The sequence below is a fragment of the Nicotiana tabacum genome, chromosome 24 (genome assembly GCF_000715075.1).
Source record: "Nicotiana tabacum cultivar K326 chromosome 24, ASM71507v2, whole genome shotgun sequence".
In the NCBI taxonomy this organism is placed as follows: domain Eukaryota; kingdom Viridiplantae; phylum Streptophyta; class Magnoliopsida; order Solanales; family Solanaceae; genus Nicotiana; species Nicotiana tabacum.
Genome location: NC_134103.1, coordinates 80328820 through 80355842, shown reverse-complemented (window position 1 = coordinate 80355842; position 27023 = coordinate 80328820). Strand labels below are relative to the sequence as shown.

Below are 27023 nucleotides of genomic sequence, written 5' to 3'. Positions count from 1 at the left end.
TATAGGCCCCGTCCCACCCCCGACCCTTGCCCTAATCCCCGCCCCGCCACCCGCCCTCCCCGAGGACATGACCCTACATTGCCATTACAAACCACAACCGTTATACCTACGAAAGTCTATGTAAAAAATGGGAATATAGGTCCACTACTAAATTGAATGAACTAATTACGTACTACTACGACAACAAATCAACTAAGAGAGGAGAGAGAGAAACAGGAGTCGGGAGGTACCAATCCCGCAAATATAATCTGGACTTTCGGCTTGGTATACTCCCGATGCTGTAGAACCCGATGTTTTGTCCTTGTTCCTGCCAACCGACCTGCTTTGCTGCTTTTGTGCATGCGCCTCCCTCCCATCACCAAACAGCCACAAAAATGATACCTGCAGCACTCACAACACACCACAGAACCAAGAAAAATAGATGATGGTAGGGCTGTCACCCTCACCACAAGTGGCCCAATTGAACTCGAAGAAGAGACGCAGCGGACAGAGAAAGGTATAAAGAAGAGAAGACAAAAGGAACGGCATTGGCGTGGGGTGGTCGCTGGACTGCTCGTCGCTCGCCGGAAATCTGTTGTTGTGTTAAGAATGGGGGGGGGGGGGAGAAGAGGAAAGGGGAAGAAAGAGAGGGGGGTGGGGAAGTGATAATAGAGGAGGAGGAGAGAGAGGGGTGTGGGGCGAGGGGAGTGTGGGGGGGCTTACCTGGACTGCCCGTCACGCCGGAGCCGGCGCTGAAGTAACGGTCGAAAACAGTGACTGAGTACGAGAGACGAGACAGTGGTAACGGTCGAAAACAGTGAGAACGACAAAGAGACCCAAACCATTCTTATACTAGAAAATTATATTTAACCAGGCTCCCCATCTATAACAACTTCCAGAAATTGAACCGTGAAAGAAAGAGGGACGGGGTGAATGTAGGTAAGCAGACCATTAGTCAATGAACTTAGGTAAAATGACTCTACGCACTGATACATCTTATTGGGAAGTGATCAAAATTCACAAAATTTGTTAAAATATGTTATTCCAATATGTCAGAAGCTACTCTATAGTTGAAATAGTTTCAAATCACTCAAACGTTGAACAAAACTAGTTGAATGGAATTGATTCCTCACTGGAAATTTTCAGTTTTCCCCTGCTCCGAACATAGAATTATCAACATAGTAATTGCAGCAACACAAACAAAGAAGGAACAAAGTGTTGATAATACACAAGTTGTAATTCTGAGTCCTTAGGATGGTCTCATAGTATAGTATATCGAACGTTCAAAGCCAGTTATGTCACTTAGAATTTTTCAATAGCTACTCCATCTCTCAAAACCTCATAAGCCTCCCTACTCCGGGTTTTCTTCAACCCAGCTGTGAAATGAACCTTGGATTTTTCAGATGAGATGGCAGTAACTTTTACCCACATCATCACTTTCGTTTTCATTCCTTCAATGTCAGCTAGCTTTCCTTTTTCTAAAAATCCAGTAACTTCTGTAGAGAAGCGTAATACAGATGAATCCTTGTAACCAACTTCACATACAGAGGGTATATAGACAGTGAGCTTCCTTGTCTCTTCATTAAACTCGTAATTGGTGGCATCCCGAGGGAAAATACCTACTGGAACATCATACTCCTTCAAAAGATCTGGCAATGGCTTTTGCATTTTTCCTACAAAACCAAGATTAACCAGGGAAGATAAAGGTTATGACTTGTACCAAGTTCTTTTTAAGCTTGTTGATATAGGTAGAAAATCCTCAAGAAGATGAACGAGGGACGCTAGTGGATCAGATAGCAAATTTTGAACATACAAAAGGGGGGGCAAAAATGGAAGAGCATGGTGAGTTATGCAAAGAGAACACAAACCTTTAAGCTTGTTCACCAGCCATTTTGTTCCTCCTTCAATACTGCTTTGCAATGACTGATTATTGATAGGGAAAAGATCAGTATGAACCATAAAAACTGAAAAACCAGATAGAGAAAAATCCAATGCAGAGAAACGACTAATGGGAACCAACAGCACTTATCCTGAGTTCTCCAAGTAATTCCAAATTTAGCAAACTTAGTAATATTAACAGTAATTCTAAAATGGTTTCAGTTGCTATGCTAGAAAAGTGACATTATCAAGATTTTTCTGAAGTGGAAATTTTTTTTAAATATCCCCATCAATTACAGTCATTATATTCAGAGAAGCAGGAACACTAAGTGGCTTCGGTTACCTTTTTTTTAATGAAGAACTATCATAACATTATAATACTTATAATCATATTAGAACATAAAAGTTTCTATTGGCTATTACCAACATCTTGAGGATAAAGGTTTTCCATTTGTTTCTTCCATTAACAGTAAACAGCTTCACTCTTACATTCATTGGGATGCTCAGCTGACCAGTTTATGCTCATGTTTTAAGGAATAAAGGTGGAGAAGACGCACATCAGGTTCCTTTATTTCCACTGTATACAATAACTTATATTGATCTTGGAAATGCAAATAAGCAATAAATGCAACAAGAGAAGCAATTCATCAAAATCGAAGGCCAACCACGCAAAAAAGTCTGCATGAGCATTAGACTAGCAATAAGAAAAGCTAGAATTTGTCTACTATGACATTGTTTAGGAACCACACAGGAAATACAAAAATTTTGAAGAGGCTCAAACCCTACTGCATATAAAAGCCTGGTATTTAAGTGGAGAAGAGTAGAGAGGCGAGCCCATTGTCCTCCAAGTTCTAAACCGTGTGCCACTAGCCCTCAACTATATCTCAGTTATAAAAAAAATCAATAAAACTTGAAGAATAACAGCATGAGGGAGAAGAGACTGATCTAACAAAAAGTTCTGAATTTTAGCACGTCAGTGACAAAACCTAGTAGTACTATGCCTCCATTATAGCTTTTCCGCTCTGCATCTGCGGGAGTCTTATCCAACAAAATTAAATCTAGCCGCACTTCTTGGTTATCAATCCATTTTCCATGAAGAAGTGTTTGCATTCCCAGTTACAGTCACAGAGCCATTTCCCAATAAACAACAGTTGAAATACCATGGTATAAAAAGAAAATGGTGGATCATTAATTAGAAATAGATAGAACCCAAATTAAGAAGTCATCACTCTGTGAATGATCTCAAGATATGCCAAAGGAAAGTATCCCCCTCCCCCCCTTGAAATTAGCTTCTAACATGCTATGAAAGTCGTATTTAACCTTAAACGTTGATTAGCTATGACACGGACCAAAATATCATATAGTGGCACCTGTTGATAACCAAACTGCAAAGGAATTGGCAAAATGGAATCATCATATGCACTCTGTTATATTTCACTACCTCACACCCTTAGGTGCTGCTTTCTTTTTTGGAAACAGCGGATTTCTCTATCACTTTCTTTTTCATTAAAAATAACTGAAAAATCAGTCATTTCCAACTTCGGAACTTGGTAAATATTGAGACTGCTCCTCTATCCTTCACTATTTAACCACACACTTGGTTTACCTATTATGTTCGAACTCGTAATGTGCACCTACCGCACATCTGTACTACCTTTGTATTGAACCAACGCACTGAGGGGCTTAAAATCATAGATCCACATCTAGCTAGAAGGAGCTTATTTAGCAAATTCAGACTAAAGGGGTAGGCCGGTGCACAAAGCATCCCGCAATCGCGTAGGGTCCGGGGAAGGGCCGCACTCAAGGATGTGATGTAGGCAGCCTACTATCAGTGACTAATTGCACGACTTGAACCCGTGACCTACAGGTTTTTACCATTGCTCCAAGACTCCCCTTCATTTAGCAAATTCAGACTATTAAGGGATAAACATCCTAGTCATTAAGGTAAATTATGCAATCAAACCTATAAAATTTACTGGTTCCACAGACATAATTAAGAATTTCCAAATTAGATCATAGCAAAATCTGAAATAATTAAGATTGAAGCAAAAGGAAAAGAAGGGGCATACGTTAATGTCATCGCCGACGGAATTGAGCTCCTTGTTAGCTCTCTTACCAATCCAGTAGGAACCCACTTTGTTCAATATCTGATCCATTTTTATATGCTTCTCAGATTTCTATAAACTGATGATTAAAACACTAATGATCTCTGTATGAAGAAGCTTAAAAAGGTCTTTTCCCAATTCAGAGAGATAATGGTATGTTGTGAGGGTGGGGGGAGTAGATTTGAGTTTACTTCTTCGCGAATTTTTCCACACCCAACTACAAGCTATGAGCAGTCCCTTTCGCTACCTATGCAATGCTTTTCTAACTGTGATTTGCGCCCGGAAAGGAAAGAGAACTTTGTGCCTTTGCTTCCTTTCGTATTGTTTTGGGAAAATATCATTTTTTGTCCGCCGAAATTATTTATATCTATTTTATACTATATTTTTTGTATATTATTTTCAGAGTTGTTATATATAGTAGTAGTACTGTACATGGTAAAATATGTTAATATTAAATGATCGCATGAAAAAGTGATACGTGGAGCCGAAAACAGAAGGTAATTGAATTCGGAGGCAACGATCTCGTCTGTTACCATGGAGAATAATACTCATAAAGATGAAATAATTGTCTGTCACCCGGTAGCATTTAATGAGGAATATATCATTCACTGCCCGCCGTTACACATTCTTCAATGGCCCTCATTGTAAAAATGGATCCTAGGACCTTGTTCCCTAGGTGCATCTACAAATAAATACACATACTTTAAGCCGAATATCAAAGAGTACACTATATTCTATCAAAAGCTCAATAACATTTTACTTTCTTGATTATTTGTATTGTTCTTATTGCTCCCGGTAGCTCTCCATCCGGGGATCAAGATATATGTTGTATCATTTCAATTTCAAGGCTAAGTCTTACATTTTTGTCTAGTTCATTTATTATTTTAGGATCAAATTAATTCACTTGTCTATAAACCACATATAAATTCAACTGTATCGTTTTACAGGTAAATAGTTTGGCGCCCACCGTGGGGCTTAAATAGTTGTGTAATTAAGTTGGTCCTGGCCTCTTTTACTAACGCGTTTGATTATTTGTTCTTAGCAAAAAAATCATTAAAAATGGCACATAATGGTGTTAACAACACACACAACCTTAAGGCCCAAGGAAATCAACCTCAACACGAGGATTCAATCAGTGATACCCGCAGTGGGGGGAACAAGGCCACGCCGGTCCACGGCAGACGGTACCCGCGATATGTTAGAGAGGCGACTCCTGACGATGCTGAAGAAAAGCACGCCATCGAAGAAGTTAGGGTCTTGCAAGAGCAACAAGAGGCCATTCTAGGCCATCTCACACGATATGATAAGGTTATGGCAGAGCTGAAGCAGGCGTTATCGGGTGCTTCCAATAACACGAATGGACGAGGTCCAGTTCCTCTCGGTGCTCCTGCAAATCAAACAACGTAGAGGGTCAACAACAACACCCCGAGGGGCGAGGTCGGCTTCGATGGGGCCGGAGGAGCGGATCTGGTCACAACAACGAGAGCGATCCCTTCAAAATCGAACTGATGCGATTTATGAGGGAAGTGAACGCCCACATGGATCAAATTTCGAACGCACAACTAGTGCTGAAAGGGTCGGAATCAAATAAGTACACGCGATTGCCGTACAAACCAAGCGCGGCACCAGAATTGATCCCGAAGCGGTTTAAAATGTTAGAGGTGCCGAAATATGATGGGACTTCAGATCCTCAGGAGCATATCACCACCTATACAACGGTGGTGAAGGGGAACAATTTAGCTCTCCACGAGTTTGAGTCAGTTTTGCTCAAGAAATTCGGGGAGACTCTCACGAAGGAAGCCTTGACGTGGTATTCGCTTTTTCCCGAGCATCCATAGACACCTTCGAGATGCTCGCGGATTCTTTCATTAAGGCCCATGCCGGGGCCAGAAATGTATATGCCCGAAAGACCAATATATTCAGGATTTCACAAGGAGAGTCCGAGTTGCTATGGGAGTTTGTAACCAGGTTCCACAAGGAAAGGATGTTTCTACCGGCACTTTCGGATAAATGGGCGGCTGAAGCATTCACCAAGGGTTTGAATTTCAGAAGTTTTGATGCTTCCCGGAAGTTCAAAGAAAGTTTACTCGAGTTCCAGGCGACAACTTGGGCGGATGTTCACAACCGGTACGAGTCAAAGATAAGGATTGAGGATGATCAGCTCGGTTTCTCGACATCGGTTAAGGGTCTGGACCGGGAGAAGAATAAAGAGAAATCAAAAGACGATTTTGACACAGATCGACGGTCTTCAAGGAGTTGATTTTTGCCCTATGAACGGGCCGAAGGACACGGCAGAGGTTTCCAATCGGTGGATAGGTTCGTTAGCGATAGGAGAGCTGATCGCGGCCGAAACAACAGGTCGTTACAAGACAAGGAAACGTCAGGTTCTCGAGATTCTTCCTACCCCAGACTTTCAGAATATAACTTCAACGTTAGTGTAGTGGAGTTGGTGTCAGCTATGAGGAACCTTAAAGAAGCACGGTTACCGAAGCCAATAAGATATGATCCTAACCAGAGGGATCCTAATTTATGGTGCGAATACCACGGGACAAACGGTCACCGGATTGGGGATTGCCAGCATTTTCGCGAAAAGGTGGCGACATTGCTAAAAAACGACGATCTTAGGAAATATTTATGTGACTGGGCTAAAAACAACTATGGTCGCAATCGTGGTAATGCGAAACCCTCAAAAGCGGGAGAAGATCCACCGCGCATGACGATCAACATGATTTTCGGGGAAAACGAGATTAACGGGGTTACATTCTCAGCGGCAAAAAAGACGAAGGTGTCAGTAACCCACAACAAGAGGCTCCGGGAAGTCGCTGAAGACAACATTACTTTCACGGAGGAAGACGCAGATAGATTGTTGCTACCGCACAAAGATGCATTGGTAATCTCTTTAAATGTATTGGGTTTTAAAATTAAGCGTGTTTTGGTGGATCCAGGAAGTTCGACCAATATTATACAATGTTGGGTATTAGAGCAAGCCACGATCACCGAAAGCATCATTCCAGCCTTTAAACTCACCGTTGGGTTCAACCTAGCAAGCATGACAACTCGATAAGAGATTCTATTGCCCACGAATGCCGAAGGGATGATGAAGACGACCCTTTTCGAGGTGGTGGATGGCAGTATGGGCTACAATATTATCCTGGATAGACCATGGTTGCACGAGATGAGGGCTGTGCCATCGACATATCACCAGTTTCTAAAATTCCCAACTCCCGAGAGAATTAAACAAATAAGATGTGACCAACCGGCAGCAAGGGAGATAAATGCAATTTCAGTCTCCAGGAGCAAAGGGAAAGAGCATGTGGCATAGTAATTACAGGAACCGGCGTCTGTTCCCCGGTCAAGCGAAGTCAACCAGGGGAAAAGGCGTCGGAATCATATAAGGTGCCAAGGTATTTCCAGGCACCAAAAGAGACGAACGCAACAAAGTCCACAGTGGAAGAACTTGAGCAAGTTGCGTTATTCAAAAAGTTCTTGGAGACGAAATTCCACTTAGGGACAAGACTGCACCCCGAACTTAGGTCTGGATTTATCGAATTTCTTAAATTTAATGTCGATTGTTTTGCATGGTCGCATGCGAATATGACAGGTATCCCGCCGGAAGTGGCCGTACACAAGCTAAGCTTGGATCCCAGCATTCCTCCGGTAAGAAAAAAAAATATCCTACTACCGAGGCCAGAAATAAATTTGTCAAAGAAAAGGTAACTCGCCTGCTTGATATCGATTCAATCCGAGAGGTAAAGTATCCAGACTGGCTAGCTAATGTAGTAGTAGTTCCAAAGAAGAAGAATAAATTTTGCATGTGCGTGGACTATAAGGACTTAAATAAGGCGTGCCCAAAAGACTCGTTCTCGTTGTCGAACATTGATCAAATGATTGAGGCAATGTCCGGGCACGAGTTGATGAGTTTCCTCGATGCTTACTCCGGGTACAATCAAATTAAGATGAACCCAGAGGATTAGGAAAAAACTTCATTCAAAATGAATTTCAGCATATATTGCTATAATGTGATGCCCTTCGGGCTAAAGAACGCCGGAGAAACTTATCAACGGCTCGTGAACAAAATGTTTGAAAAGAAAATAGGGAAAACCATGGAAATTTACATAGACGATATATTTGTTAAGTCTTTGAACACATGTGATCATTTTAAACACTTGCAAGAAACTTTTGACATCTTAAGGAAGCATAACATGAAGCTTAACCCCAAGAAATGTGCGTTCGGGGTCAGCTTCGGCAAGTTTCTGGGATTCCTGGTGTCACAAATGGGGGATTGAGGTTATCTCTGATAAAATTAAAGGCATCGAAGACATCTCGGACCAGATATCAACCGAAAAAAGGTTCAAAGGCTCACAGGGAGATTGGCCTTTTTGAGCAAGTTCATTTCATGGTCTTCAGAGAAATGCCATCATTTCTTCTCGCTACTCAAAAAGAAGAACAACTTCGAATGCACCCCGGAATATCCACATGCTTTGAGGGATTTGAAAAGGTATTAGTCAAGTCCTTCGTTACTATCGAAGCTGGAGGAAGGTGAAAATTTGTTAATCTACCTAGCAGTCTCGGAGGTAGCGGTAAGCGCCATTTTAGTCTGTGAGGATAAAGGTATGCAATCTCTCATTTATTACGTTAGTAGAATTTTAACGGGAGCAGAAACTCGCTTTCCCGCATCTGGAGAAGTTAGCCTTAGCCCTCATAGTCGTCGCTCGAAAGCTAAGGCCTTACTTCCAATGTCACCCGATAGCTGTGGTGACCACCTTTCCCCTGCGGAATATCCTTCATAAACCCAAACTTTCGGTTAGGCTGGCCAAGTGGGTCATTGAAATAAGCGAATTTGACGTAACTGTGATTAAGTCACAAGTTTTGACCGACTTTGTGGCCGATTTCAGTCTTGGATTGTTACCTTTGGCAACCAAAGTAGCAGTGATGGTGTCAGAATCGACATCAGGAGATTGGACCCTATTCACAAATGGAGCTTCCAATGTAAAAGGGTTCGGGCTCAGCATAGTATTAACCACGCCCTTGAGAGAAATACTAAGGCAGGTCATAAGAACGGTTCTTTTGACTAACAATGAAGCAGAGTATGAATCTTTGATTGCAGGGCTCAAATTGGCCCGGGGACTGGATTTACTCCCAGTTGGTGGTAAATCAGGTCTACGGGATCTTCGAAACCAAAGAGGAACGCATGCAACAATACGTAGTGAAGGCAGTGCTGGTTGTTGGTTGCTCGTCAATCAAAGACGACACGGACCCGGTACTTAGCCTCACGGGACCGGGCACGACGACTAGGATCCGGAAGCGGGAGTTGGCATTTTCCACCATCTCAAACTCGCCAAGAGTGCCGAGGCATCGTCCTCAGTTGGTGTAACTAACTCAACAAATTGGGCAGTCTGTTGAGCTAAGGAAGATCGTCGTCTTCTATGTAGAGAAGCCCCCTCCTCGCTGGCTTCCCCATCATCTTCAATCATCACGGTGTCTATGACTGACCCGGGCGGGGGGCTCATCACCACAACTTCCGGAGACGACTCAGGAGCGGCACTCTTCGCCTTCTTATATTTTTTCCCGGCCGCGAAGGAACGTCTTCTTTTTGGTTACTTGTTCTTCGATCGAGGACTCCGAGAAGAAGCACTCGCACCAGAAGCAGGCCCAGAGATACATGTCTGTGTAAAATCATCCTGCTGCAGCCTCGCCATATCAGCAAGATTAGCCAAAACGTCCTCCTCGGGGACGACAACTGAGCCCTGGGGTAGACATGAATTTAATAGGAGAGAAAGGTTAAACAACTTCCATATACGAAAAAGTAAAAACAAGATGAGTTCGACTTACCATGATTTTTGGCCTTCCACCTGTATTTAAAGGCCAGTTTTTTCAAGTGCGGGTCTCGGGTATAGTAACGTCCAAAATTTTTTGGACCCACTGGTCCAAGCCTTCAACCCTAGGTGGTACCTACCGAGTTACTGAAATAAGCGAAAGAAGAATGGTGAATAACGATGTGAAATGATCTTTAATGGAAAAAAACAAATTGTGAACTTACGAGTGTGGTTCCATAATTACGGAAAGGCTGAAGCCGTGGTCGGGATGATGTCACTGGTGGCGACTAAAACGAACTATTTCATCCACCCACGGTCGTTGTCACCATTCATGCTGGATAGCGTGGTCACGCATGCTCAAATTTATCATTTTTCCACGGAAGATCTTAGGGGATAGAGGTTCATCCATCGATCTAGGGTTAGCTCTTATCCTATCTCCCAGCACAGGCGCCGAAGCTAAGCGACTGTCTTCCACATATAAGGACTTACTTGTGCCACGTATACCTGGTAGCGGATGTAGAACTCCACTATAACGGAGTCAAACTCTCCACTCAAAGAGAACGGTCCCAAAGTGAAGGGATACGTGTAAAAATACGTAAAACTCTTATTGGGTAAGGTTATCCGCTCCGCCAGTTCAGGAGCGATAATGTCTAAATCTTGACAATGGTAGTCTTCCTTCACAACAGGGATACTAGAATGACAGATGAAAGAAGGGTATACACTAATGGCCCACGTACGAGGGTGAGCAGAAGGATACTTCTCTTCAAAGTCTTTGGTAGTGACAAGACTCTTTAGGATGATGGAACTCACCGTAGGATGAGCATCATCATCAACTTTACCTTTGTTCTTTGAAGAACTAGGGTTTCAAGACAAAGTATGAATTGAGTAAAGAAAGTTTAGAGAATTATGAAGTGCAATTGAAGAAGTTTGACGTATATAAGTAAAGGTATAGACGGCTAAAATCGTGGCCATAATTGCCTCGATAATCGGCAAAAGTGATGCTAAATCGTGAGATGACGCGTGTTCGAGGTATTAAATGCGGAGAGACGTGCATCTAATCAACCATCAGAACCCTTTTAGAGGGGGTCAGAGAGTTTTTCGCCAAAAAAGGTATTTCTACCAACTTTCCGGTGACACAAAGTTATGCCACCGGGAAACAGGGGGACTATATGTATAGGGTAAAATATGTTTATATTAAATGATCTCATGAGAAAGTGACACGTGAAGCCAAAGACAGAAGGTAGTTGAACCCGGAGGCAACGATCATGTCTGTTACCGGGGAGAATGATACTCATAAAGATAAAATAAATCCCTGCCACCCGGTAGCATTTAATGAGGAATATTCTATAGCATTAAGTACGCGGCCCATTACAAGGAATATGACATTCACTGCCTGTCATTACACATTCTTCAATGGCCCTCATAATTATCATTAAAGAGGGGCTTGATCCTAGGGCCTTGTTCCCTAGTACAACTATAAATAATGAGTTCTATTATCATTGTAAAAGACACGAATTCTCTGACAAGCATGCAATATATTCTATCAAAAGCTCAATAACATTGGACTTTCTTGCTTATTTATACTGTTCTTACTGCCCCCGGAAGTTTTGCGTCCGGGATCAAGATATCTGTTGTATCATTTCAATTTCAACTCTAAGTCTTACATTTTTGTCTAGTTCATCTATTATTTTAGGATCAAATTAATTCACTTGTCTATAAATCACGTATCAATTCAATTGTACCGTTTTATAGGTAAACAAGTACCACAAGTTTAGAGATATTTAAAAAGGAAAAAAGGATTAAATTTGTTCCTATATTATTCAAAATTAAAAACTTCCAAATTTGTTAGACATTACCTCTATAGTGAGGAATTGTTTTTTGGTCCTTGATCTCCAACGGAGATTCAATTTCCTAGTAATTTTAAATCATAGTGAAAAGTTGATGAACATATTTGGATTTTTTTCTTGAAGAATTTAGACATATGAAGTCCGCCTACTTCGTGATGGAGCTCCGTTATGGCAAAGACAGGTACAAGATAATTTATTAACCACAAGGATATTATTTAAATAAAAGTTTAACGAAAGATAAAATTGATTAATTTCGAATATAATGACAAATTCCCTATTAAAAATGCACGGATTTGATCATAAGAATCCTACCCCATGATGGAGCTCCGTTTATTGGTATTGATACGGACTTGATCATAAGAATTAGTACCAGTAGAATCTAATATGTATATATACAAGAGGTAAATACTGCTTGAGAGTAATAAAAGAGTAAAATTAATTTGAAATCGTAGGAAATAAAATCTCAAAACCTATAGAATAACAACTTACAAATCGAACTGTAATAATAAATTAATATTGCTCAAGCAAAATCTCTTGTACACCAAAAATGCAAATGTATGTTAGAGGCAACGCACGTTTGTTATATGTTGCTTACACGATTACACGTTGCTTGTTTATTAATTAATCCCACATTTCACATCACTTCGACGTAGTCACCATTATTTAATTCTATAAATCTCATGGCTACAACTTCTCTAGAGTCTACAAGGTAACATGAGTTCCATATTAATATAGAGTATGCCTGCTTACAAGTAGGATTAATTCTAATTCTAATATTTATTTAAAGCAAATAAGTGAATTTAGTATATGTGTATATATTTTTGAAAATAAAAAATAGTCCAAGCAGTTCTCAAATTAGAATTGTCAAATGAGTGGGCCGCGGGTTGCATGGTAGCATGTGTAAGCTCGGTGAAAATAGCATGAGTTAGTTAGATTTCAAACTGGTTCCATTGAAAAATAGCCAGTGTTTGTAAAGTTACAGAAAAATAGTCATTACTTTGTTGAAACACGGAAAGTTCCAGCATAATATGCTGAATTATGGAGCTCATGTATATAAACTTCTAGCATATTATGTTGGAACTCCAGCACACAGAATGTTCCAGCATAATATGCTGGATTATGGAACTTCTACGTATACACTTCCAGCATATTATGTTGGAACTCCAGCACATTATGAAATTCGAGCACATTATGATGGAATCTCATATGTAAAAATTCGAACTCCAACATATTATGTTGGAATTTATCCGGATTTTTAAGGGTGTTTTTGTTCAGATTTCATCTTTGCTTGAAAAAGTGACTAAATTTCGATTAGTTTTGAAACTATGACTATTTTTCAATTACCAGTTATAAATATGGCTATTTCTGATTTTTTTTTTCCCGTAAGCTCGTGAACAAATCAAGTAGGCAATGTTTAAGCCCAATTTATTGCTTGTCAGTGTAGGGTAAAGATCACTTTTTGCCCGCGATCGAAATTACTTACATTCATTAGTCACAAAAGTATATAAAATTTGTATATTTTTGTATATAACATGTAGAAACGTATGCATATATAAAAATATACAAAAGAATATATATTTTCGACTATTATTTTTAGAGCGACTATATATTATCATTTTATGAGAAATGCACCCAAAAAATTATAGTACTATGTGATAACGAAAGTTGTGTCAAATTAGTTAGTGTTTGATGGGAGTATTTGAGAAGAGGTTGTTTTGTCCCTCATTGGAAAAAGAAAGAAAGAAAGAAGTGTTTAAAAGCACTTCTTTGTCTGAGATAGTTTGAATATTTTAAATGATATTTTGGAAAGAAATTGAAAATTTTGACTATATTATTAATAGTCAAGATTGGGCACCTGGGCACTTGTTTTTTTAGTTGCCTATTATTTTATTAATTAATTTAAAATATTTTTTAAATAAAAATTAGAAAATATTTTTTAATAGCTTTCTTTTTTTTTTTTAAATTCAAAAAGGTGACTATTGATTTTAAAAGGTGCATGTTATGAAAAGATGAGTCTGTTAATTCCAACACACTCCTAGAGATATTATAAATACTCATATCATCTCCAAAACGAAATCATCTGAAAATTTTCATATCTTTCTCTTCTACTTAATTTCTACAACTCACAAATATTCTGTTCTTGTGGAAAATTCGAGTTAATGGTTGAAACTCGAATTTCAGAGGCTTTATAAAATCCTGAAGGAATTCTGCTAGTATTATCCCTGCATCAACAAAGTGAGAAACTTAAATTCCTTAAGGACAGTGATTACACTATCAAAGTCAGATTATTTCATCCCATTATTTTTCTAACAAATTGTTCGCGGACAAGACCTCCGGATATCGGGAAAATATAGAATTGGGTATATAGTATTGTATGGGTTTATATTTCTTGCATTTTTCTTTTATTTTCAGAGATCGTAATGATTTGGATATTCTTAAACTTCTTATGTGCAGGTGCGCGCTTTGCTTGTGTTTTGATCTTGATCATGAAGTGGTTCTTTGAAATGTCGTTTAAAGTAAATATAAGTGATTGTGTCTTGACATGGAACTTGGAAATTACCTAACAATTTCCTCCTGTCAACTTAATCTCCAAATCCATGAATTTGATAGCTTACTGGTTTATGGGAGTTACTTTGATTTTCAAAAAAAAATAAAACTGTATTTTCAATAAAACATGTTTTTGGAATAAAGATGACCAAATACACCAGTCCAATGTTAGGCGGTGCGCTACTCCATATAAAGTCCCTTTGAAAATTACAACTTTTCGTCACTTTTGAATGAAAATCTTATTTTTTTGGAACATTACGCGTTTGTTTTGTTGGAAAAAGGGAGGTGCAATAATCGTAAGTTAACCTCAGTGATCTAACTTTCTAACAGATAATCGTCTTTAATTAAGATTCAACTCAATGCACGTAAAAGTCCACTTTACTTAATTTTGGTCTATGAGAACTTAATTACTGCTGGACAATAGGTTCAGTGAAAGCAGCTAAGCAAGATGTTACAACTTTACCAGACATAATTTATAAGATTTAGAGAAGAGAATATAAAATGATTGAGCCAATTGGTAATTAAAAATTTGGAAGAAAATGGCTATTGCTAGTTAAAAAATTCTCTGGCCCAGTCCTCACCAAGTCTTTCACTCCTTTTAAAAAACAAAAAAACAAAAAAAATACAAATGGGACCGTTCTTCGTGAACTCCTTTCAGCAGTTATGAGATATTTACCGATAAGGGTTGTGGTGGAGTAGTAAGTACTCTTTCATCCTTAACCAGATATCTCGAATTCGAGCCCTAGGTATGGAGTGTCCTTTGTTAGGAAGCACTTTACTGCCCAATATGAGACTTCGCGGCATGAATCTAGATTTAGTCAAACTCCGAAACGAATACCGACCACCGGGAGGAAAACCACAAAAAGAAGTTTTGAGCTCTTCCAGTTTATTTTAAAAAAAATCTTCCATCCGTATGAAGAAGTTAGGGATGAAACCAACCAATGAAAATGAAATAAAATGGATAAATTCTTTTTATATAGAAGACTATTCTGTTTCGAATTGTAGTTGATAAAAAGGGTTAGCTTATATTTACCGGCCGGTACAACAATGTAGTAGAAAAATTAGTACTCCTTCAGGGATAAAGAACTGCTATGCTAATACTGTATTATAACATGTTTTTATTTCTAATAATTAATTTCACTTTTTTATAGATGGGTAAATATTATTTATAGTTATTTTTGGGGCTTTTGCATCTATACCCGGTTTTGGAGTCAAAATTGAACCTATACCCACTTTGCAAAAAAATTTGCAAGCCTACCCACTTTACGATCAACTTCAAACTTTTCGGGTCTGAAGTTAAAAAAAATTAGTCTGAAGTGAAAACATTACACTTCAGATGCACTTAAGACCAAATAGGTCTGAAGTGCAGCCAATGGTTTCATGCACCCAATAAGTCTGAAATAAAAAAAATTACACTTCAGATGCACTTAAGGCCAAATAGGCCTGAAGTGCAGCCAATGGTTTCATGCACTTAAGGCAAATAAGTCTGATGTGAAAATTTGTACTTGAGATGCACTTAAGGGCAAAAGGTCTAAAGTGCAACAAACGTTTTCCTACACTTAAGGCCAATAAGTCTTAACTGAAAAATTGTACTTCATATGCACTTAAGGCCAAATAGGTCTGAAGTGTAACCAATGGTTTCATGCACTTAAGGCCAATAAGTCTGAAGTGAAAAATTACACTTCAGATGCACTTAAGGCCAAAAGGTCTGAAGTGCAACAAACGTTTTCCTACACTTAAGGCCAATAAGTCTGAAGTGAAAAATTATACTTCAGATACACTTAAGGCCAAAAGATCTGAAGTACAACCAATGCTTTTATGTTGTAACGACCTGGCCGGTCGTTTTGAGAATTAGAGCCCTGATCCCCTAATATATGCTTTTCCCACATTTATTTCTGCTTTTGGGATTTGCCGGAGTGATTGGTTATGGAATTCGGGGAGTTTTGGGACACTTAGTCCCTAGTTGTGAGTTTAAGCCTTAGAAATTGGACCGTAGTCAGAACTGTGTGAAGACGGATCCAGAATGGAATTCCGTCGACTCAGTTAGCTCCGTTGAGTGATTTTGGACTTAGGGGCGTATCCGGATTGTGTTTTGGAGGTCCGTAACTTATTTAGGCTTGAATTGACAAAAAATCAAATTTTTGGAGTTTTGGACCGGTAGTGAAATTATTGATATCGGGGTCGGATTTTGATTCCGGAGTTTGGAGTACGTCCGTAATGTTGAATATGACTTGTGTGTAAAATTTGGGATCAATCGGGCGTGGTTTGATAGGTTTCGGCATCGGTTGTAGAATTTTGAAGTTTCAAATTCTTTAAGTTTGAATTGGAGAGTGATTCGTGCTTTTAGCGTTAGTTGATATGATTTGTGGGCTCGACTAAGTTCGTATGGTATTTTAGGATTAGTTGGTATGTTTGGTTGAGGTCCCGAGGGCCTCGGATGAGTTTTGAGTGCTTAACGGATAAAAATTGGATTTGAGTTGCTGCTAATGTCTTCAGGCATCTGTCATTTTTGCACCTGCGGTGGAGAGACCGCAGGTGCGTGATCACACGTGCGGAGAGGCAAGCGTAGAAGTGGAAAAATGGAGGAGTGCCAGGGGTCGCAGGTACGAGGTGAATTCCGCATCTGCGATGCCCGCATATGTGTTAGGGTCATCGCAGGTGCGCAAGGTCCGCAGAAGCGGAAGGGATTTCCGCAGGCGCGCACGCGCAGGTGCAGCCCTTTCATCGCAGGTGCGAAGGAAGAGGGGGTAAGTTATTTGCTCAGATGCGCATATTTTGCCGCACAAGCGCACCCGCAGGTGCGAGCCCAGGCTCCGCAGGTGCGGAAATACCTAGGTAGTGGTTAAAACCGAAGGGCTTCGCGATTTTTGTCATTTTCGGACTATGCAACTCGGTTTAGGGAGATATTTAAGAGCATTTTTGAGAGATTTATTGAAGTAATTCCCTTGTGCTTATTTTTGATCAATAATCTTGCTTCCCCATGTATTTTTCCACCTAGTTAGTGTGTATTTAAGGTGGAAATAGGGAATTATAGGCTAGGGATTTGGAAGTTTAATTTGTGGATTTGAAGGACTATTTGGCGTCAGATTTAGAAGAGTTTTGTTCGAGTGAACTTGTCAGTGAACGGGTGTTCATAATTTATAATTTTACTTGATTTCGAGACGTGGGCCCGGGAAGACTTTTTTGGCGTTTTTCCTAATTTCACGTTTTAGCTTCGAATTAATTAGTTAAATTAGTTACTTGTAGTTATATTTACATTATGCAATTAATTTAAATAGATTCAGGCCATTCGGAGTTGGATACTTGTGGCAAGAGTGTGGTATCGAGTTGATTTGAGCGGTTCGAGTTAAGTGGCTTGCCTAACCTTATATTGGGGACTTTCCCCTTAGGATGTTTGATATTAATTAATGTGTGGGCTCCGGGTACGTGAGGTGACGAGTACATACACGGGCTATTATTGTAAAAATCCCGTTTTTCCTTTCTAAATCATAAACTATTTTCCCTTATTAAATTACACTAATACGTTTAATTGTTTAGCTTAGATTAGAGAAGTATGCTTACGTGTTTTAACTGCCTATTTGACATTCTGTGCGCCATGCTTAGTTAAGTCCATATTTTCCCTATATGTGTTCAGTATAAACTGTATAACTCGATGTCATACCTGTCATTTCATTATGCGTTGCATATTTAAAATTGGGACTAGGGACGTAATCTGGGAGATCTACCTGTCTTGCATATTTATTTTGGGACTACGGACGTATTCTGAGAGATCCCCCAACACTGCATATTTACTTGGGACTACGGACGTATTTCGGAAGATCCCCCAGAACTGCATATTTAATTTGGGACTACGGACGTATTTCGGGAGATCCCCTAGCACTGCATATTTACTTTGGGACTACGGACGTATTCCGGGAGATCCCCATATACTGCATATTCATTCGGAACTACGGGACGGTATCCCGAGAGATTCCTCATTGTGTTTACCTTGTTCTGAGCCGAGGGCTCCCTTAACTATTAAATTTTCGAGAATTTCTTTAACTGTGTTACCATAAATTTTACTTATATCTTTTACTGTTTAATTTATTGTATTTACTCCAGTAGGGCCTTGACCTGACCTCGTCACTACTCGACCGAGGTTAGGCTTGGCACTTACTGGGTACCATTGTGGTGTACTCATGCCCTTTCCTGTACATGTTTTTATGTGCAGATCCAGGTGCGAGCTATCAGCCTCGGGGTTAGTGCGTGTTGCTGATTCTATGAGACTTCAAGGTACTTCTGCTTGCATCCACAGATCTTCGGAGTCCCCTTCTACTCCCTCGCCTAGAGACTTTCTTTATTATCTTCAGACTTTTGTATAGAGCTACATAGATTATAGTAGCTTGTGACTTAGTGATATTCTGGGTCTTGAGAAATTATTTTGTATATGCCGAGTGATACTACATTTGGCTATTCACAATATGCTGTTTATCTTTAAAATATTGTGTTTTCTTTACATTTTTTGTACTATTAGGCTTACCTAGTCGTAAAGACTAGGTGCCATCATGACACCTTACGGAGGGTTAATTTGGGTCATGACAAGTTGGTATCAAAGCACTAGGTTTATAGGAGTGGCAAGTCACAAGCCGGTTTATTAGAGTCTCGCCGATCGGTACGGAGATGTCTGTACTTATCTGCGGGAGGCTATGGAACTGTTAGAAAAATTTCACTATTTTGATTCCTTGTCGTGCGAAAATTGTTGACTTCAAAAATTTTAAACTTCTGTATTCTATTATCTCACAGATGGTGAGGACACGTACAAGAGGATCTGATGACCAAGCATCCGCGCGCCCTGCTAGAGTCGTGAGAGGCCGGGGCCGGGATAGAGGCCGAGGACGTCCACATGGTGCAGCCAGAGCACCCGCACGAGCTGCTACAGAGGAGCCCCCAGTAGCTCTAGCTGGAGGGCAGACACATGAGGCACATGTTTCTGCACCAGCCCTCCAGGAGACTTTAGCTCAGTTCATGAGCATGTTCAGCACTCTAGCTCAGGATGGACTATTTCCGATAGCTCCCGCTACATCTCAGGCCGGGGGAGGGGCATAGACTCCCGCAGCCCGCACTCCTGAGAAGAGGGTCCATGTTGATCAGGCCCTAGAGTATATTCCTATGCCCTAGTGGCTCCGGTTCAGCATGAGACCAGGGTAGCTGCTTCTGAAGCAGAGTAGCTCAGACTTGAGAGGTACAAGAAGTACCACCCACCTACTTTCAGCGGACTAGCTTCAGATGATGCTCTGGGTTTTCTTGAGGAGTGTCATCGTATTCTCCGCAATGTGGGCATTGTGGAGACGAGTGGGGTTTCTTTCACCGCTTTCCAGCTGAGGGGAGCGACATATCAGTGGTGGCGTGCCTATGAGCTGAGTAGTCCGAACGAGGCAGCCTCACTCACTTGGACTCAGTTTTCAGAGATGTTCTTGCGTGAGTATGTTCCTCAGAGCCTCACGGATGCTTGGCGTGCAGAGTTTGAGCAGCTGTGTCAAGGTGCTATGACTGTGTCGGAGTATGCAGTCTGTTTCAGTGAGTTAGCTCGCCATGCACCGGCTCTGGTTGCTACAGTCAGAGAGAGGGTTCGTCACTTCATTGAGGGACTCCACCCCAGTATTCAGACCAGTATCGCCAGGGAGTTGGAGATAGACATCACTTATCAGCAGGCAGTGAGCATTGCCAGGAGAGTGGAGGGCATGTTCGCCCGGGACAGAGAGGAGAGAGAGGCCAAGAGGTCTCGAGAGACTGGTCATTATTCAGGAGCTCATGCACCAGCAGCACGCTATGGTAGGGGTTTCGTGAGTCGCCCTGTTCATTCAGCTCTTTCAGCAGCCAGTGGTGTTCCAGCTCCTCCTAGACCTCAAGAGCCCTATTATGCACCGCCAGTATCTAGTATACCTCGTACTCGAGGTGCTATTACCGGCCAATCCAGCAGGCTAGGTTCGAGTCATTCTTAGCCGCCGCGTCCTCCGAGGGGTTGTTTTGAGTGTGGTGACACTCGTCACATGGTTAGAGATTGCCCCAGAGCCAGGAGGGGTGCACCTCCACAGACTTATCAGCCTCCACGTGCTCCACCGAGTCCTCCGGCCATTCTTCCAAACCCAGCTGCCACTCCACCTTCTTAGGCAGCTCGAGGCGGAGGTCGGGGAGGTAGAGGTCGCCCTAGAGGGGGAGGCTAGGCCAGGTACTATGCCCTTCTAGCCCGTTCAGAGGCCGTCGCTTCAGATTCAATCATCACAGGTATTGTCCCTGTCTGTCATAGGGATGCATCAGTATTATTTGACCTAGGCTCTACGTATTCATATGTGTCTTCTTATTTTGCTCTACATTTGGGGATATCTCAGGATTCTTTGAGTTCCCCTATTTATGTATCTACTCATGTGGGAGATTCTCTTGTTATGGACCGTGTGTATCGGTCGTGTTTGATTGCTCTTAGTGGTTTCGAGACCAGAGCCAATTTATTATTGCTCAGCATGGTGGACTTTGATATTATTTTGGGGATGGACTGGTTGGTTCCCCATTATGCTATTCTTGATTGTCACGCTAAAACCGTGACGCTGGCTATGCCAGGTTTACCGCGATTAGAGTAAAGAGGTACCTTAGAGTATACTCCCAGTAGAGTTATTTCTTTTCTTAAAGCTCAACGAATGGTTGAGAAGGGGTGTGGCGCGTATCTAGCTTATGTGAGAGATGTCAGTATTGATACCCCTACAGTTGAGTCAGTTCCAGTAGTGAGGGACTTTCCAGATGTGTTTCCAGCTGATCTTCTGGGCATGTTGCCCGACAGAGATATGATTTTGGCATTGATTTGTTGCCGGGCACTCAGCCCATCTCTATTCCTCCATATCATATGGCTCCTCTTGAATTGAAGGAGTTGAAGGAGCAATTGCAGGAGTTGCTTGATAAGGGTTTCATCAGGCCCAGTGTATCACCTTGGGGTACTCTGGTCTTATTTGTGAAGAAAAAGGATGGTTCTATGCGTATGTGTATTGATTATTGGCAGTTGAACAAGGTTACAGTGAAGAACATGCATCCTTTACCTCGTATCGATGATTTATTTGATCAGTTACAAGGTGCCAGGGTGTTTTCCAAGATTGACTTGCGTTCTGGCTATCATCAATTGAAGATTCGGGAGCCGGATATCCTGAAGACTGCTTTCAGGACCATATATGGTCACTATGAGTTTCTTGTCATGTCATTTAGGCTGACCAATGCCCCAACAACCTTTATTCATTTGATGCACAGTGTGTTCCGGCATTATCTTGATTCCTCCGTCACTATATTTATTGACGACATCCTGGTATATTCCCGATCTCGGGAAGATCATGAGCAACACTTGAGGACCGTGCTTCAGACTTTGAGGGAGAAGAGGTTGTATGCAAAATTTTCTAAGTGTGAATTCTGGCTTGATTCAGTGGCATTCTTGGGCCACATAGTGTCTTGTGATGGGATCAAGGTAGATCCGAAGAAGGTGGAGGTAGTGCAGAGTTGGCCTAGACCATTATCAGCTACGGAGATCCGCAGTTTCCTTGGTTTGGCGGGATATTACCGTCGCTTTGTGAAGGGATTTTTATCCATTGCATCACCTATGATCAGGTTGACCTAGAAGGGTGCTCCGTTCAGGTGGACCGAGGAGTGTGAGGAGAGCTTTCAGAAGCTCAAGACAGCTTTGACTACAGCCCCAATATTAGTATTGCCTTCAAGTTTGGGGTCCTACATTGTCTATTGTGATGCCTCGATAATTGGCCTTAGAGCGGTATTGATGCAGGACGGTAGGGTGATTGCCTATGCGTCTAGGCAGTTGAAGGTGCATGAGAAGAATTATCCGGTCCATTAACTCGAGTTAGCGGTTATTGTTCATGCCCTGAAGATCTGGCGTCATTATTTGTACGGTGTTCCTTGTGAGATCTACACTGATCACCGGAGTTTGCAGCACTTGTTTAGGCAGAAGGACCTTTATTTGCGTTAGCAGAGGTGGTTGGAGCTACTTAAAGACTATGATATCACTATATTGTACCACCCGGGGAAGGCCAATGTTGTGGCCGACGCCTTGAGTCGCCGGGCAGAGAGTTTGGGGAGTTTGGCATATCTTCTGGCAGCTGAGAGGCCCTTAGCCTTAGATGTTCAGGACTTAGCCAGCCAGTTCGTGAGATTGGATATTTCAGAGCCTAGCCGGGTATTAGCTTGTGTAGTTGCTTGGTCTTCTCTTTATGACCGCATCAGAGAGCGTCAGTATGATGACCCCCACCTTCTGGTTCTTCAGGACAGGGTCCGATGAGGTGATGCCAACGATGTGACTATAGGTGATGATGGTGTGATGGGGAAGCAAGGTCGGATCTGTGTGCCCAATGTAGATGGGCTTCGGAAGTTGATTCTCGAGGAGGCCCACAGCTCGCGGTACTCCATTTATCCCGGTGCCGCGAAGATGTACCAGGATTTGAGACAACACTACTAGTGGAGGAGGATGAAGAAGGATATAGTTGGGTTTGTTGCCAGGTGTCTCAACTGTCAGCAGGTCAAATATGAGCACCAGAGGCCGGGTGGATTACTTCAGAGGTTAGAGATCCCAGAGTGGAAGTGGGAGCGGATCACCATGGACTTTGTAGTTGGACTTCCACGGAGAAAGTTTGATGCTATTTGGGTGATCGTGGATCGGCTGACCAAGTCAGCTCATTTTATTCCAGTGTTGACCACTTATTCTTCTGAGAGGTTGGCTGAGATTTATATCAGAGAGATTGTCCGCCTTCATGGTATTCCAGTATCCATCATTTCAGACAGAGGTACACAGTTCACATCACGGTTTTGGAGAGCCGTACAACAGGAGTTGGGTACTAGGGTGAAGCTGAGCATAACCTTTCACCCTCAGACGGACGGGTAGTTCGAGCGCACGATTCAGATTCTTGAGGATATGCTCTGTGCCTGTGTGATGGAGTTTGGAGGGTCATGGGACCAATACTTGCCACTTACAGAGTTTGCTTACAACAACAGTTACCAGTTCAACATTCAGATGGCACTGTATGAGGTTTTGTATGGTAGGCGGTGCCGGTCCCCAGTGGAGTGGTTTGAACCGGGCGAGGCCCGATTGTTGGGTACAGATTTAGTCCAGGATGCCCTGGATAAGGTGAAGGTGATTTAGGAGAGACTTCGCATAGCCCAGTCCAGGCAGAAGAGTTATGCGGACCGTAAGGTTCGTGATTTGGCATTTATGGTTAGTGAGCAGGTCTTGCTTCGGGTATCGCCTATGAAGGGCATCATGAGATTCGGGAAGAAGGGCAAGCTGAGCCCGAGGTTCATTGGTCCTTTTGAGATATTGCGGCGAGTTGGGGAGGCTGCTTATGAGCTTGCCTTGCCTCCCAGCCTAGTAGGAGTTCACCCGGTATTCCACGTGTCTATGCTCCGAAAGTATCACGGTGATCCGACTCATGTATTAGATTTCAGCTCAGTCCAGTTGGACAAGGATCTATCTTATGTTGAGGAGCCAGTAGCCATTTTGGACAGGCAGGTCAGAAAGCTCAGGTCAAAGAATATTGCTTCAGTAAAGGTCCAGTGGAGGGGTCAGTCGGTCGAGGAGGCGACTTGGGAGACCGAGCAGGATATGCGCAGCCAGTACCCTCACCTTTTCACAATTTCAGGTATGTCATTATACTCATTCTAGGACGAACGATTGTTTTAAGAGGGGGAGGATGTAACGACGCAGCCGGTCGTTTTGATAATTAGAGCCCCGATCCCCTAATATCTAATTTCCCCACATTTGTTTCTGCTTTTGGGATTTGCCGGAGTGATTGGTTATGAAATTCGGAGAGTTTTGGGACACTTAGTCCCTAGTGGTGAGTTTAAGCCTTAAAAATTGGAGTGTAGTCGGAATTGTGTGAAGACAGGTCCGGAATAGAATTCCGTCAACTCTGTTAGCTCCGTTGTGTGATTTTGGACTTAGGGACGTGTCCGGATTGTGTTTTGGAGGTCTGTAACTTATTTAGGCTTGAATTGGCGAAAAATTGAATTTTTGGAGTTTTGGACCGGTAATGGAATTTTTTATATCGGGGTTAGATTTCGATTCCGAAAGTTGAAGTAGGTACGTAATGTCGAATATGACTTGTGTGCAAAATTTGGGGTCAATCAGACGTGGTTTGATAGGTTTCGGCATCGGTTGTAAAATTTTGAAGTTTCAAATTCTTTAAGTTTGAATTGGAGGGTGATTCGTGATTTTAGCATTAGTTGATGTGATTTGTGGGCTCGACTAAGTTCGTATAGTATTTTAGGATTGGTTGGTATGTTTGGTTGAGGTCCCGGGGGCCTCGGGTGAGTTTCGAATGCTTAACGGATCAAAAGTTGGATTTGAGTTGCTCCTCAAGTCTTCAGGCATCTGTCATTTTCACACCTACGGTGGAGAGACCGCAGGTGCGTGATCGCACATGCGGAGAGGCAAGCGCAGAAGTGGAAAAATGGAGGAGTGACAGGGGTCGCAGGTGCGAGGTGAATTCCGCATCTGCGATGCCCGCAGATGCGTTAGGGTCATCGCAGGTGCGCAAGGTCTGCAGAAGCGGAAGGGATTTCCGCAAGCGCGCACGCGCAGGTGAGGCCCTTTCATCGCAGGTGCGAAGGCAGATGGGGTAAGTGATTTGCGTAGATACGCACATTTTTTCGCACAAGCGCACCTGCAGATGCGAGCCCAGGCTCCGCAGGTGCGAAAATACCTAGGCAGTGGTTAAAACCGAAGGGCTTCGCGATTTTTGTCATTTTTGGACTTTGCAACTCGGTTTAGGGCGATTTTTGAGAGCACTTTCGAGAGATTTCTTGAGGTAAGTCCCTTGTGCTTATTTTTTATCAATAATCTTGCTTTCCCATGTATTTTCTCACCTAGTTAGTGTGTATTTAAGGTGAAAATTGGGAATTAGAGGATATGGATTTGGAAGTTTGATTTGTGGATTTGAAGGACCATTTGGCGTCGGATTTAGATGATTTTTGTTCGAGTAAACTCGTGAGTGAACGGGTGTTCATAAATTATAATTTTTACCCGATTCCGAGACGTGGGCCCGGGGAGACTCTTTGGGCGTTTTTCCTAATTTCACGTTTTAGCTTCGAATTAATTAGTTAAATTAGTTACCTATAGTTATATTTACATTATGCAATTAATTTGAATAGATTCGGGCCATTCAGAGTTGGATACTCGTGGCAAGAGCATGGTATCGAGTTGATTTGAGCGGTTCGAGTTAAGTGGCTTGCCTAACCTTATGTTGGGGACTTTCCCCTTAGGATGTTTGATATTAATTAATGTGTGGGCGCCGTGTACGTGAGGTAACAAGTACGTACACGGGCTATTATTGCAAAAATCCCGTTTTTCTTTTCTAAATCATAAACTGTTTTCCCTTATTAAATTGCACTAATACGTTTAATTGTTTAGCTTAGATTAGAGAAACATGTTTACATATTTTAACTGCCTATTTGACATTCTGTGCGCCGTGCTTAGTTAAGTCTCTACTTTCTCTATTTGTGTTCAGTATAAACTGTATAACTTGATGCCATACATGTCATTTCATCCTGTGTTGCATATTTAAAATTTGGACTACGGACATATTCCGGGAGATTCCTCTACACTGCATATTTACTTTGGGACTACGGACGTATTCCGGGAGATCCCCCAGCACTGCATATTTACTTTGGGACTACCAATACTGCATATTTACTTTGGGACTATGGACGTATTTCGAGAGATCCCCCTGTACTGCATATTCATTTGGAACTACGGGACAGTATCTCGGGAGATTCCCCATTGTGTTTACCTTGTTCTGAGCCGAGGGCTCCCTTAACTGTTAAATTTTTGAGAATTTCTTTAACTGTGTTACCGTAAATTTTACTTATATCTTTTACTGTTTAATTTATTACATTTACTCCGGTAGGGCCTTGACCTGACCTCGTCACTACTCGACCGAGGTTAGGCTTGGCACTTACTGGGTACCATTGTGGTGTACTCATGCCCTTTCTTGCACATGTTTTTATGTGCAGATCCAGGTGCGAGCTATCAACCTCGGGGTTAGTGCGTGCTGCTGATTCTAGGAGACTTCAAGGTACTTCTGCTTGCGTCCGCAGATCTTCGGAGTCCCCTTCTACTCCCTCGCCTAGAGACTTTCTTTATTATCTTTAGACTTTTGTATAGAGTTACATAGATTATAGCAGCTTGTGACTTAGTGATATTCCGGGTCTTGGAAAATTATTTTGTATATGCCGAGTGGTACTACTTTTGGCTATTCACAATATGCTGTTTATTTAAAATATTGTATTTTCTTTATATTTTTCGTAATATTGGGCTTATCTAGTCGTAAAGATTAGGTGCTATCACGACACCTTACGGAGGGTTAATTTGGGTCGTGACACATGCACTTAAGGCCAAATAGGCGTGAAGTGCAAATTGTCGAGAAACAAAAATTTGGTCTTCGAATTTTAAAATCCAATATACGATTTAATACCTAAATCTACTCCAAATGAGCTCAAATTTGAAACATAACCTCCAAATATCATCAAGAACAAACCCCAATCATCAATTTGTCAAAATAACAATAAATCTAACGAACCAATTTTACAATTAAGAAAAAAAAGAAGAAGAAACCCAAAGCAATAATAAAAAATAAAGTGCGCCACAACAACTCACCACTATAAAATATCATAAACTACCTTAAAATATGTTCACAAACACCATATAAAATCAAGAAGAAGAAGAAGAAGAAGAAGAAGAAGAAGAAGAAGAAGAAGAAGAAGAAGAAGAAGAAGAAGAAAGAGGAGAAAAATGCCTGAAGTTATTTAAAAAGTAGTATAAATTAAAATAATTTTAA

The 27023-nt window shown here is 41.6% G+C and overlaps 1 protein-coding gene across 1 annotated transcript; it reads right to left on the bottom strand.

Annotated features, from left to right (window-relative positions):
* Positions 1-1076: 1076 nt before the first annotated feature.
* Positions 1077-4296, bottom strand: LOC107764103 (uncharacterized protein At5g01610-like). The gene is made up of 3 exons (XM_016582627.2): positions 3927-4296; positions 1848-1902; positions 1077-1652 (listed from the first exon to the last, which is right to left on the bottom strand). Exons 1-3 carry the CDS (start codon positions 4011-4013, stop codon positions 1282-1284), a joined length of 513 nt encoding a protein of 170 aa, XP_016438113.1. The 5' UTR covers positions 4014-4296; the 3' UTR covers positions 1077-1281.
* Between the last annotated feature and the right edge of the window lie 22727 nt (positions 4297-27023).